At 45.3% G+C, this 13,032-nt stretch overlaps 2 protein-coding genes across 10 annotated transcripts; both read left to right on the plus strand.

Annotated features, from left to right (window-relative positions):
• The first annotated feature begins 2,267 nt into the window (after positions 1 to 2,267).
• On the plus strand, positions 2,268 to 7,605 carry LOC117429200 (protein FAM169B-like). 9 transcript variants are annotated; one of them, XM_058999216.1, is made up of 10 exons: positions 2,271 to 3,161; positions 3,415 to 3,527; positions 4,170 to 4,309; positions 4,405 to 4,498; positions 4,745 to 4,833; positions 4,977 to 5,164; positions 5,251 to 5,444; positions 5,770 to 5,898; positions 6,216 to 6,295; positions 6,843 to 7,605. In XM_058999216.1, the coding sequence occupies exons 2-10, from the start codon at positions 3,488 to 3,490 to the stop codon at positions 6,942 to 6,944; spliced, it is 1,056 nt and encodes a 351-aa protein (XP_058855199.1). In that variant the 5' UTR covers positions 2,271 to 3,161; positions 3,415 to 3,487; the 3' UTR covers positions 6,945 to 7,605. The 9 variants fall into 9 exon arrangements, with proteins under 9 accessions (XP_058855202.1, XP_058855199.1, XP_058855198.1 ...); XM_058999219.1 differs by having other exon boundaries at positions 2,268 to 3,527; positions 4,987 to 5,164; XM_058999215.1 differs by having other exon boundaries at positions 2,271 to 3,527.
• A 1,151-nt stretch (positions 7,606 to 8,756) lies between these two features.
• On the plus strand, positions 8,757 to 12,940 carry arpin (actin related protein 2/3 complex inhibitor). The gene is made up of 6 exons (XM_058999234.1): positions 8,757 to 8,948; positions 9,729 to 9,804; positions 9,997 to 10,129; positions 10,853 to 11,059; positions 11,165 to 11,328; positions 11,832 to 12,940. Exons 1-6 carry the CDS (start codon positions 8,857 to 8,859, stop codon positions 11,838 to 11,840), a joined length of 681 nt encoding a protein of 226 aa, XP_058855217.1. The 5' UTR covers positions 8,757 to 8,856; the 3' UTR covers positions 11,841 to 12,940.
• The last annotated feature ends 92 nt before the right edge of the window (positions 12,941 to 13,032 follow it).

Consider the following 13,032-nt stretch of genomic DNA (forward strand, 5'->3'; position numbering starts at 1 on the left):
GGCTCAGTCTCCAATTACAGAGCAGGGAAACTACAGGGAGAGCTCTTCCCCTCCTGCCGTAATGATCGAGCTCCTGGCCGTTTACTCAATCTGTGTGAATCAGAGTTTAATAGGATGTGTTTAGTAAACGTGGTGTTTGATGTGAAAATGGGGTTATAGGGGAGGATGGTTTGGAATGGTTCAAAGAGAAATTTTCACTTTCCATTTTTGAATTGCATTATTTGTTAAAAACAAAAATTAAAGACATTTTAATACCTAGCTATCATTGTTTGTTTTTATTTAAGTTGCTAATAATAATACATGAAAGCAGCCGCCGTGTTTGCTGGCATCACAGGTTATATGATAAAACAGTAAAGTGTGCTGTGTGATACACGCTTCAATCAGCATTGAAATGCAGGCAGCGGTAACTGCAGGAGGTAGGCTAGCCTATTTCTATTGCTGATTCCAGAGGAAGGAATTCATAAACAAGTGAAAAGCGTGATGGAGGGGGGCGCACTTCTATCGCTGGGACTCAGAGGCGTCACTCAACGACAGCTGGCAGTGAGGGGGCTGTAAACCCCCCTGGAGGTCAGGTGCCTTGCTATGGTATATCCTTGTGATTCTGTTCAGCACACGGAGCACACACAGATGCCAAGCTCGACCCAAACTTTAGCTCTCCAACCTCCATCAAACCCAGACGCCAAGCGAGTCCCTTCAACAATGTAACAGCTGAGCAAGAAACGATCTCCTTTAATGAGAAAACCACAGCTTGGGAAAAGCTGATCTCAGAACTGCAGCAAAAGCCACCCCCTCCCCAAAGAATCCCAGGAACGCCTGCTATTCCCAGCGCGAATGCTGTGGTTTGCCTCGTGACGGATGTGAGACGCACAGGGTTAAAACCAAGAGGCAGGGCAGAGAGGGGTGTCCACATATGCACAACAACAGGTCACAACAATCACAGAGTTAACAAACTCCATCAGGGATATACTGTACAGCTTGATAACAGACTCCATCAGGGATATACTGTACAGCTTGATAACAAACTCCATCAGGGATATACTGTAGAGCTTGATAACAAACTCCATCAGGGATATACTGTAGAGCTTGATAACAGACTCCATCAGGGATATACTGTACAGCTTGATCACAGACTCCATCAGGGATATACTGTACAGCTTGATCACTGACTCCATCAGGGATATACTGTAGAGCTTGATAACAGACTCCATCAGGGATATACTGTACAGCTTGATAACAGACTCCATCAGGGATATACTGTACAGCTTGATCACAGACTCCATCAGGGATATACTGTACAGCTTGATAACAGACTCCATCAGGGATATATTGTACAGCTTGATCACAGACTCCATCAGGGATATACTGTAGAGCTTGATAACAGACTCCATCAGGGATATACTGTACAGCTTGATCACAGACTCCATCAGGGATATACTGTACAGCTTGATAACAGACTCCATCAGGGATATACTGTACAGCTTGATCACAGACTCCATCAGGGATATACTGTAGAGCTTGATAACAGACTCCATCAGGGATATACTGTACAGCTTGATCACTGACTCCATCAGGGATATACTGTACAGCTTGATCACTGACTCCATCAGGGATATACTGTACAGCTTGATCACAGACTCCATCAGGGATATACTGTACTACTGTACAGCTACTGTACAGCTAAAAAGCACACACCACACCACACCACACCATACACACACACACACACAGAATGAATCATGTGAAGATTACTTTGGTTTCAGTCCCCCGCCCCTATGATAGACTGGGTGGGGAGGCAGGTGAATCACATGTAGGGAGGGGTGAGTTACGCGCTGGTTGATGTATTCTGAGCAGGATCAGAGGATGCATTGTGTGGAGGAGCCAGCCCTTTCTCCTGAAGCTGAGGTTCAGACCTTCATTGAGAAAATGTTTTTCAAAGCTTTGTGCATTACACCTTTTACCAGTATTTGGACATATATGTGTTTTCCACCTTCATGCATGGGCTAGCGTACTCACATCCCAACACGCACACTCACACTGTGTTACTCATACAGACACACAAATACAGACTGACTGACGGAGGCCACTGCCACCAGAACGATACCGCAGACATAACCAGGGCATGTGCAATGCAGGGAAGCAGCGAGCAAGCCTCGTGTAATATGCTGTTCCACCACGTTATGCAAGGAGCAGCTCTTAAACACTCCTGAACTGCTTAACCGAATTGCTGATGTAAGCAAAGCCCTCCCTTCATCTCCCCTCACCAAGTACTGTACAGTACAGGACTGCAGTACATCAGAGCGCGAGCGTTTAAAGGGAGGGGTGGGGAACGGGGGTCTCCCTGCACGTACAGGGAACAGACCATTCTAAACACAATATTAATCTATCTGCGCAGAGAGCAGCAGCCACCTCTCACACTGCAAGCGAGCGTCGGAACCGCCGTGCAAAAGAGCCGGGCTCGTCTGCATGTGTGGTTTTAATTAACTTCATCTCATCTCACCGCCTGGGGACAGAATCCGGAACGGTGCTGCGTCACACGACACTGCCCGTAACACTTTTTACACTTTGAAAATAATACATTTTACAATAAAAGCAATTCTGCCAGCCACGCTCTTTACCTGCCTGGGTGAACGCTACTGCACTGCATTCTTGAAAATTCACATCTCGTATCGATCTGCTTTCCTGTTTAGGAAGAGACCACGTCCTTGTGCTGGATGAAGCAATGAATCATGTGCCTATAAACAGTCGTACATACAGGACTGCCTTATTGAGAAGGCTTACGTGTTCCCAAAGAAGCTCTGCTGTTTCCATGACGAGGACAGGCGGGTACCTGCTTTCAATCAGGAAAGTTCATTCTTCACTCTTCGGAAGTACCGGATTAGTTATTTTTGACCTGGACTTTTTTTTAAATCAGAGTACACAACACTATGGACACAAAAGGAACGCCTGTGAGCGATGCCGTTCAAAACACAAGCAAATGATGCATTTTTCATGAGCTTGACGGAGTCACATGATGAACCCGTACTGCAGAGAACACGTATATAGACGGTGGGATCGTAATTCTGTCGCCTTAATGAACCGCCTCAGATAACGGCTGTGTGGCACAAAGCCTGCAGTCACCCGACAATATAAAGAAAACCAAGAAGGGAGAAAAAAATTAACAGGTGAATAGGTTTTCACAGAAAAAAAACAGGAATTTAGCTCGTGTGTTCAAGTATTGGACACTAGCACCACCTTCTGGCTAACTGGTTGAATTGCACCGCCAATATTTTCTAAGGTCAGCCTAAAATTGTGCAGCGTTCTTGGTTGGGTGTTTGAATCAGAGATGCTTTGGTTAAAGTTTGTAAAAAATGTCAATTTATATGTAATTTTAATTGCGTCAGTATTTGAGTGAATACATTCTTTGCTAAATCTCAGTGTGCGGCAATGACATTTCAAGAAGGACCAGCAGGCGACGCTGTTGTGCCAGGTCTGGTCACCTGCGCCGAAAATGGAGACTCTGGCGACTCGGGAACAGAAAACACTGCAAGGTAAGAACACGTGAAAGATGACAAGGAAAAACAATGTAAATAAGGTTAACGGGGAAGAAAATAACAGGACTAGCAGACGTGTATATAACAAGAATCCTCATGCTTGCTAAATATGATTCACGGTCGAGCACTGGACTGCTCTTCCATTGGAGTTGTGAACTAAGATCTTGTTGTCAAAATCGGAAGTGTTTCTGTATTCTCCTATTCCATCGTTCAGCGCAAGTTATCGTCTTGTTTATTTGTATGAATCCTGCTATTATTATGAAAGGACCTAATTTTACATAACTGTAGTCGCTCCAACAAACAGCGAGCAAAGTCCAAAAACAACGAGCTGTAGCGGGGGTGTCACGGCATTTATAGCTCGTACAGGGAAAACAGAAACGGCGATCGAGTTCCTCTTAATAGATGTAAACCCTGTTAAATAATTTTAGTTCGGTTATTTTGTGTTGTGTGTTCAAAAAGTCGAGTATCGTGTAATTTGCAGAAGGGATGCCGTGTCAGAATAACAATATCAGTAAGAATGATGTATTCCCTGTGGACAGCTGCTCGTTTTTCTTAGGAGTTTCTGCAGCCCCGCTTACTTTGCTGGTGTAGTTCAGTGCACCGCACCTCACCTCACACAGCCTCGCGTCTCTTTTAAAGTTAAAGCTTACCCAGTGGATCTTCTGTCTGGCATGGACTACGAGTCCCTGGGGAGAAGCGGGGAGCACTTCCTTGCAGCGCTGCAGAGTGGCGATGCCTCCGCAACACAGCGCTTTATTCTGCCTGATGGGGGAGGAGAGGTTCATTCTGTTTTTAATTGTATTTAAATATATTTAATTGTGTCTTCAGTGCATGCAAATCAGACACGCTAATATTGTACGCGTGTATCCGACAGGTGAACATCTCAGAATCGAATGTGTCATTCCTTTCTCTGTTCGGAGAGGAGCACCCCAGGCACAGAGTCCTGGCTCTGAGTGAGCAGGATCGAGGTCAGTGGTTTCCAGCAGGAGTGAGCGATGGACAATGCACCAGTCTAATAAAAAACAGGCTTTGGTTCCAATGTCGACCTTCCTGTTCCAATGCAACCAGTAAAAGTAACACAAATACAGTTCATACGAAATAGAAACATGCCATAAAAGGAGGAGGAGTGTACACTGCAGGTCCTGTGCGTGTACTGTGAGGACCTATTAAAGTAACCCTGGACTCTGAGGTGATGCCTGGCCCCTCTCTCCCAGCAGTGCTGGCTCTCTACCTGTGCTCAGGCTGGTGGGCTGTGGAGGAAGCCCTGAGGACATCCGACCCCTCCAGACACGGGCTCGTAGAGGTAGGGTAGCTGCACAGGCCTGTTTTAAAGCCTCCCTGCTGTGTGTGACTGTGCCCTGCTGTGTGTGACTGTGCCCTTCTGTGTGTGACTGTACCCTGCTGTGTGTGTACTGTACCCTGGTGTGGCTCACTGTTATAGCGCAGGTCCTTGCAGGTGCAGTCTGTGGGAGAGAGGCTCGTCCTGTTCATCCTGAACCAGATTGTTTACGGGACCCAGGAGAGCCCCCCAGACCAGGACAACCCCCTCTTCACCCCCCACCCCCCCAGGGAGCAGGCCACGATTCTGTGGCAAGAAGGGGAAGCGGCTGGCTTTTACACCGTCAAGAGGAAAGGTGGGTCTCATTGATTACTGGGCGGTGCCTGCGCAGCGCTGTGGGTCAACGGGGGGAAGGTGTAATGAAAGCGTCTCTAATGAAAGTGGAACCGCAGGTAGCCTGTGTGGCGGCTGCACCAGCTTGTGTTACCAGCTCCCGGTCCTGGACACTGTGTTCGTCAGGAGGAGCTGGAGGAGGAGGGGGCTGTGCCTGGAGATGCTGGAGGGTTACTGCAGCTCCTTCAATGGAGAGGAGGTACTGGGGATCAGCTACCCCGTCTCCACAGCCATGTACCAAGGTACCCCACGGGGCTCTCTTTCTATCTTTCATTCTTTCTTGCAGCCTATGAGAATATTGCAGATGCTGTTCTAAACAAGAAGCTCAATAAGGAACAAGCTATAGTGTGCTAATGGGTGAGCTGGGAGACAGCTGATCTTTGCATTGTAAGGAATGAATCCACTATAATTGGCTGTGCATTATAAATACTGTGTGCTGGTGTGAGTGCTCATCTGTGTGGAGGTGTCGGTGCGGTTCATCCCTTGCTTGTCTGTGTGGAGGTGTCGGTGCGGTTCATCCCTTGCTCGTCTGTGTGGTTCATCCCTTGCTTGTCTCTGTGTTCTCAGTCTGCAGGAAGTATCTGCTGGCACACCCGGAGCAGCGTGATCGCCTGTACGAGGCAGAGCCTCCGGGACACTGGAGCCAGAGGCAGAGCATTTGGTTACAGATTCAGTTGGGGAAGATTCCTTCAGCTGGTGAGGGGCTCCGACACTTTCTTCAAAGCTTCAGAATCGCAGGCGTCTAGCTTTATACGTGACTACAGAACAGTTACACACATGCAAATTAGAGATAAGAATGTCTGGCTAAAAGGGCTTTCGATAACATGTCAACTGGTACCGTGCATCTTAAACACCATTTGATCTGGACAAGCTATATTGATGCAGATACATGTAGGCATGAAGTTCCATGCAGAAACACAGTCAATGTGCTACTGTAAGAGACTAGCGGTCCACTCGTATTACCACCATACCAGCCATGCTTCTATTGTATTGCTTATCTTGTTTTTTGACAGATGAACAACAGGCTGCAGCTGAGAGAATCCTATTAGAAGAGAGCAGGGCAGACAGCTCTGCTCAAGAGGGTCTCAGAAAGGTACAGCTCTTTGTGTGTGTGCTTGTTTAATCTCAGTAAGGTACAGTGCTTTGTTTGTGTGTTTGTTTAAAGCCCAGATGACTTCTTCCTCTTTGAAGATTATCACAGTTTGAGTCTGGGACAGCTGGTTGTCACTGTGCTCCATATGGAAGTTCAGCATTAGAAACACACACTAGTCCTGCACCCAGCCCTGGGTTTCAGAACTCCCCTTGACCAGGTAGGTTGGGCAGGGCCCTGCTCAGTGTGAACTGACTCCACAGTGAGTAAGTCTCACCTGACCAGGTACACTGTTAGCCCTGCTCAGTGTGAACTGACTCCACAGTGAGTAAGTCTCACCTGACCAGGTACACTGTTAGCCCTGCTCAGTGTGAACTGATTCCACAGTGAGTAAGTCTCACCTGACCAGGTACACTGTTAGGACTGAGGGGAGTTCTGTCTCAGAGGACACTCATGAACACAGTGTGCTGTCGTCATGCACCACCCCCTCCTCACTTACACACCACAGCCCTTCCTTTAAAAACTGCTTCTTTGTTTTCTTGGATTCCAGGAGAGTCCTGATTTCGTTCCTGCTGCAGCCGCCTGCCCTTCGAAACTCAAACGGAAAGGAGGAGCCACCCTGGAAGAAGTTACTCCCAAAGTGAAGAAATAGTACGAGGAGCGGAGAGGGAGTGCAGCCCAGCTCCCAACCTAACCCTGACACAGTGGAGCCGCACTGCAGCACTGTACGGAGACGGGACGGTGTAGCTCTGCTGACGCAGTGGAGCTGCACTGCAGCACTGTACGGAGACGGGACGGTGTAGCTCTGCTGACGCAGTGGAGCCGCACTGCAGCACTGTACGGAGACGGGACGGTGTAGCTCTGCTGACGCAGTGGAGCCGCACTGCAGCACTGTACGGAGACGGGACGGTGTAGCTCTGCTGACGCAGTGGAGCCGCACTGCAGCACTGTACGGAGACGGGACGGTGTAGCTCTGCTGACGCAGTGGAGCAGCACTGTACGGAGACGGGACGGTGTAGCGCGTGCTGCTTCTCTGCAGCATTTAAATTAGTCATTTCAAATGGGCTAAAATACTTCCAGGATTGTACTGTACTGTACTGTGTGAAGGGAAGCCACTGTAATTGTGTATTTCCATCTGTTCAGTTGGCATGTCTCTTAAATGTTGTCCATGTAAGAACTGCATGTTAAAGTACATTTACATGTGCTTGTAATATATTGCTATGTGTATAGGATGTGTGTGTATGTTGATAAGTATGAGAATATTTGGATTAATAAAGAAAATATTTTCCTATGTGCCTTTTAACGTGATGAAATGGTTTCAATGGGCGTGCAGTTTGTAATCAGTGAAGTACTGTGTTGTGTTCTTAAAGCTGTGTGTGCGTGCGCGTGTGCGTGTGTGTGTATATATATATATGTATATATATATATATATATATATATATATATATATATATAGTACTGTGCAAAAGTTTTAGGCAGGTGTGAAAAAATGCTGTAAAGTAAGAATGCTTTCAAAAATAGACATGTTAATAGTTTATATTTATCAATTAACAAAATGCAAAGTGAGTGAACAGAAGAAAAATCTACATCAAATCAATATTTGGTGTGACCACCCTTTGCCTTCAAAACAGCATCAATTCTTCTAGGTACACTTGCACAAAGTCAGGGATTTTGTAGGCATATAGTCAGGTGTATGATTAAACAATTATACCAAACAGGTGCTAATGATCATCAATTCAATATGTAGGTTGAAACACAATCATTAACTGAAACAGAAACAGCTGTGTAGGAGGAATAAAACTGGGTGGTCACACCAAATATGGATTTGATTTAGATTTTTCTTCTGTTCACTCACTTTGCATTTAGTTAATTGATAAATATAATCTATTTTTGAAAGCATTCTTACTTTACAGCATTTTTTCACAACTGCCTAAAACTTTTGCACAGTATTGTATATATATGCACCAGTCTGTAGGTTCAGCACTTTTCAAACTTCAAAAGGCGTAATTGAACCAAGTCGGAAACTTTGCTTTCACACACACCTCATGCTCTGCTGTAAAATGTACATTAAACCGACCATGTTTATCTTTATATGCCAGCTACTAAAACACAGACACACTTGCAGTTGGACACAACAGCTAAGCCGTGTGTTTCTTTCTGCAAAGCCAACAGCCGCTTCACAAGCTGCAAACGTGAAAACATTGCTATGGAAATGCTTAAAAAAAAAACTTGGGAAATTGATGGTGAGTACTGGAGCATACCATTATTGGTGATGACACATGCGGAGTAAAGGTCAGAAAATATTACACATGGACCATTCTGCAATCTACCGTATAGTTTAGATTATTACTAAAATGCTTGATAAACAACACATACTGAAAGTAGATATCTATTGTAAGACAGATGATTTAAAAGCTGTATGTCCATTGTAACCCCCCTCCCCCGCCCTCTTTTTTTGAAGGTCCAGTTTCCCTTTTCAGCGACAGAATGAGGAAGTAAAGTCTCGGGCAAACGCTCCGGATTCTGAGATTTCAAAGATATCTGTAAATCTGTCGACTTTTGCAATGAGTCGCATTTATCACAACACGGCGTTGCAGAATAAACCTGTACACAACGAGACAGTGAGTACCGTGTGGCAGCCGGCTGTGTATCAAAGGTAGCGTACACATTCACAATAATAATAATAATAATATACAGACACCGTTTGCTATGGACACCCGAACGGAACTGCAACATCGCGTGACTATTCTCAGTCAACATAATAAAACGCGTTTTTGAGGACTCGACATTTTAATGTGCGTCTGTCTGGCGCTTTTCTATTATTGATTTACAGAACAAATATACTGTAACACCAGTAACATAGTTAATAATGGTATTATTTTGGACGCAGTTGTGCACTAGTTACCTATAAAACCAAAAACCATGCTATGCAGAAGTTACTATATGCTGTGTAGTTTGTTGCATAAAACGTACTTTTAAATTCATTTTACTTATTAATAATAATTAATAAGTTAGTTTGTTGATGTTATTCTGGTAAGCGTAGTCCTTCTTCTCAAAGGAGAGAATGGTACCAGAGACAGGTAAAACGTACCAGAATGCATTGGATTGTGAGTTGAAAAGCCTGAACTGTCCCACTGAACATGGAACCATATGGTCACCTTATCCATAATTGGCCAGTAATTGACATTCCTTCAAAAAACGGAATTGTTCTGATTAGATTATGAAAGTGGACCCAATGGCATCTGACTTGATCCTTGCCTTACCTAACCTAACTCTAGGGCTTGTGTGGCTGTCCACAAAATGAGAGCATTTGGGAGGTTCAGTGTATTTGTATTTGTATTTGTATTTGGGAGGTTCAGTGTATTTGTATTTGTATTTGTATTTGGGAGGTTCAGTGTATTTGTATTTGCATTTGTATGTTTTTTTTTTTTTAAAGTGGCACAGGAGTGATTTTGGAAGGTGAGCTGATTGATGTATCGCGTCATGTGATCACGGATGTCAACACTCACAAGGTACTGGAACGATAGCAGTGCTTCTCAGTAACTGAGAACCAGGGACAGTGCACACTGTAATACTGCTATACTGTACTGTATTACAAAAACACAACAGTCAGTTGTGTTAAATAGAAATGTAAGAGTTTGCTCACTCCCTACCCCCTGTGAGATGCAGTCATTCATTTGTTGTCCTTCATTCCCGCGAGGTAGGATCGCTATTACGTTCTGTACATCAAACCCAGCCGAGTGCACCGGAGAAAGTTTGACGCAAAAGGAAATGAAATCGAGCCGAACTTCAGCGAGACGAGGAAGGTCAACACAGGCTATCTCATGTCATCCTTCAGTAAGTTTAACTGGCTCCAATTTAATTTCTCCAGACTCTATTTTAACTGGGTGCACGTTTCTCCAGACTCTGTATTTTAACTGGGTGCACGTTTCTCCAGACTCTGTATTTTAACTGGGTGCACGTTTCTCCAGACTCTGTATTTTAACTGGGTGCACGTTTCTCCAGACTCTGTATTTTAACTGGGTGCACGTTTCTCCAGACTCTGTATTTTAACTGTGTGCACGTTTCTCCAGACTCTGTATTTTAACTGGGTGCACGTTTCTCCAGACTCTGTATTTTAACTGGGTGCACGTTTCTCCAGACTCTGTATTTTAACTGGGTGCATGTTTCTCAAGACTCTGTATTTTAACTGGGTGCACGTTTCTCCAGACTCTGTATTTTGACTGGGTGCATACATTCTGACGAAGCTTGACGTGAGCCAATAAAAGATTATTGTGTGTTTCTCCCACGTTAGGTGCACACTAACCCAGAGCACTGCTTTGTGGTGCACGCAGCTATAGGTACAGACACAAGGGTCTCCGTTTCTTCAATAGGGACCCTAAAAAGAGGCATTCGAGCCCCCGACAGAACCTTGGGGACATTCACGGTTTTATATTCTGGTACGTCTCTCTTGTATTCTACACACCAAGCCTCAGCAGTCGTCCTGTGTGGCAGGTGAGTAGAACACTACCAGAGAAGAGTGTGCTCACTGTTTAGCTGCCTTGTGCCTTTCCAATGCAGCGGTGGAGGCTAAAGGAGAGACAGACCGGCTCTCTGTGGAGGAGCTGAGGGCCACAGTGAGCAAAGCGGAACTGGAAAGGGTGACAGCGAAGCACGCTCCCAGCCAGACAGCAGCATTCTGGATCCAGGAGGGGGAAATGCACAAGACCGAGTTAGAGGTGGGCCAGCAACTCCGGCTGAAAACTAAAGGAGATGGTCCCTTCGTATGTAAGTGCAGTTTACCTGCAGTTTCACCTGCGTTAAATCAATTTTGTTCTGTGTTAGCGACTGGCTTATCACAGCAGCGTGTGTCTGTGTCTCTGTCTGCATCAGTTTCTTTAGCCAGGCTGGACGGGGGCTCTGTGACGAAGTGCAACTTTGCTGGGGATGAAAAGGCAGGGGCCTCCTGGACTGACAAGATCATGGCCAACAAGCCAGAGAGCAGAGCTACAGCTAAACCAGCTGCACAGGGAGACGCAGCCGAGGAGAATGAGTGGGTAAGGAGAGGCAGAGAGCAGAGCTGCAGCTAAACCAGCTGCACAGGCAGACGCAGCCAAGGAGGATGAGTGGGTAAGGAGAGGCAGAAAGCAAAGCTGCAGCTAAACCAGCTGCACAGGCAGACGCAGCCGAGGAGGATGAGTGGGTAAAGAGAGGCAGAAAGCAGAGCTGCAGCTAAACCAGCTGCACAGGCAGACGCAGCCGAGGAGGATGAGTGGGTAAGGAGAGGCAGAGAGCAGATCTGTAGTGCCCTATAGAAATGTTTCAGGGTGCTACTGTTAACTATACTTCTAGCCTGCTTGGGGCTCTTCTGCTGTGCTGCACTAGTTCACATGTACAGAGGGGCTAGATGGTTGTTTTTACCAACCCTTTACTGTTCTTTGTCATACTTGGCTGTGGTTTACTATACCTTGCAGTATGTCATTGTAAACTGCAGTATGACTGAGACACAGCAGGGGAGATACGGCTCTGTTAAACACCGTTCTCTGCTTCTCTTTTTCAGGAGGACTGAAGCATGAAGAGTTGAAGCCTGGTCTCGTTCCGTTAAGAGACGGGATCGCTCTAGTTTTCAGGAGGGTCAGTTCCACATGCCTTGTTTCTTTCGCTTCCCGAATCAAGTCTTTCAGCCCCGGAATGCACTGGTCATTACTGGGGTTAATGGGACAGTCCTGGACACTTCAGGATAAATCCCAAGCTATTTTTAGGAACTACAGCAGTAACTTCATCAGGTGATATAGAGCCTTCTCACAAGGCATCTCAAAACACAAAGGTCTAATCTCTGCATTTCCAGGACCGTGGATGCAAGGTCCATTCTTTATCTCTGTTCTTTATGCCAGTCTTTTCTTTATATTAGTTCCTTATTACACACCCTCAGCTTGTGTCTTGAGAGTTAAACAACAAACAAGCCAGTCCTGCCAACGTGTACCGCCTCACCTCTTCACACGACCTGTACATTTGCAAGCCAGCAGTTTCAATACAGACAATGCATACCGTTTCAATACAGGCAGTATCAATGCATACCGTTTCAATACAGACAGTATCAATGCATAGTTTCAATACATCTGGAGGTAGGGCTTACACCTCCCCAAGAATGTAAATCCGTCAAAAGCTCACAGTTTACATTACAGTTACTGTAGTGCTGCTTTTACTTAAAAAAAGGGCGTTTTAATTCTAATGCAATCTTAGTTTCTTGCATTTCTCTGTGCTGTATCTGTACCTGTGATGGTGTTCTAGTGAGTGCTGCACTCCTGTGCTTGTATGTGATGGTGTTCTAGTCAGTGCTGCACTCCTGTGCTTGTATCTGATGGTGTTCTTGTCAGTGCTGCACTCCTGTGTCCTGTGTCTTGTTTGACTGTTGCGTCTGATGCAGTATAACACAGTTTACCCTTGGCTTGTGAAATATCTTGAAATACTTCAAACAAGTCTGTGTAAAGCTTAATGTATCCCACTGTATTTGTATACATATAGATCAATATTAGAAACATAGGTGCTGTATATGTAAGAGTGTAACAAGCTTATTTTCTGTGTATTTTATTGTTTCCAGTGTATAAAATAAATACATGAAAAAAAAATGCTGGATGTACAGAGCAATAAAATCATTTTTTTACCACCCTTTGCTGTTCTGTGTCATGCTTGCATGTGCTTTACTACATTTTGCAATATACCGTTGTGAACTTCAATAGGGGGAAAAAAACAAAAATATA

Source organism: Acipenser ruthenus, chromosome 24 (genome assembly GCF_902713425.1).
Source record: "Acipenser ruthenus chromosome 24, fAciRut3.2 maternal haplotype, whole genome shotgun sequence".
In the NCBI taxonomy this organism is placed as follows: domain Eukaryota; kingdom Metazoa; phylum Chordata; class Actinopteri; order Acipenseriformes; family Acipenseridae; genus Acipenser; species Acipenser ruthenus.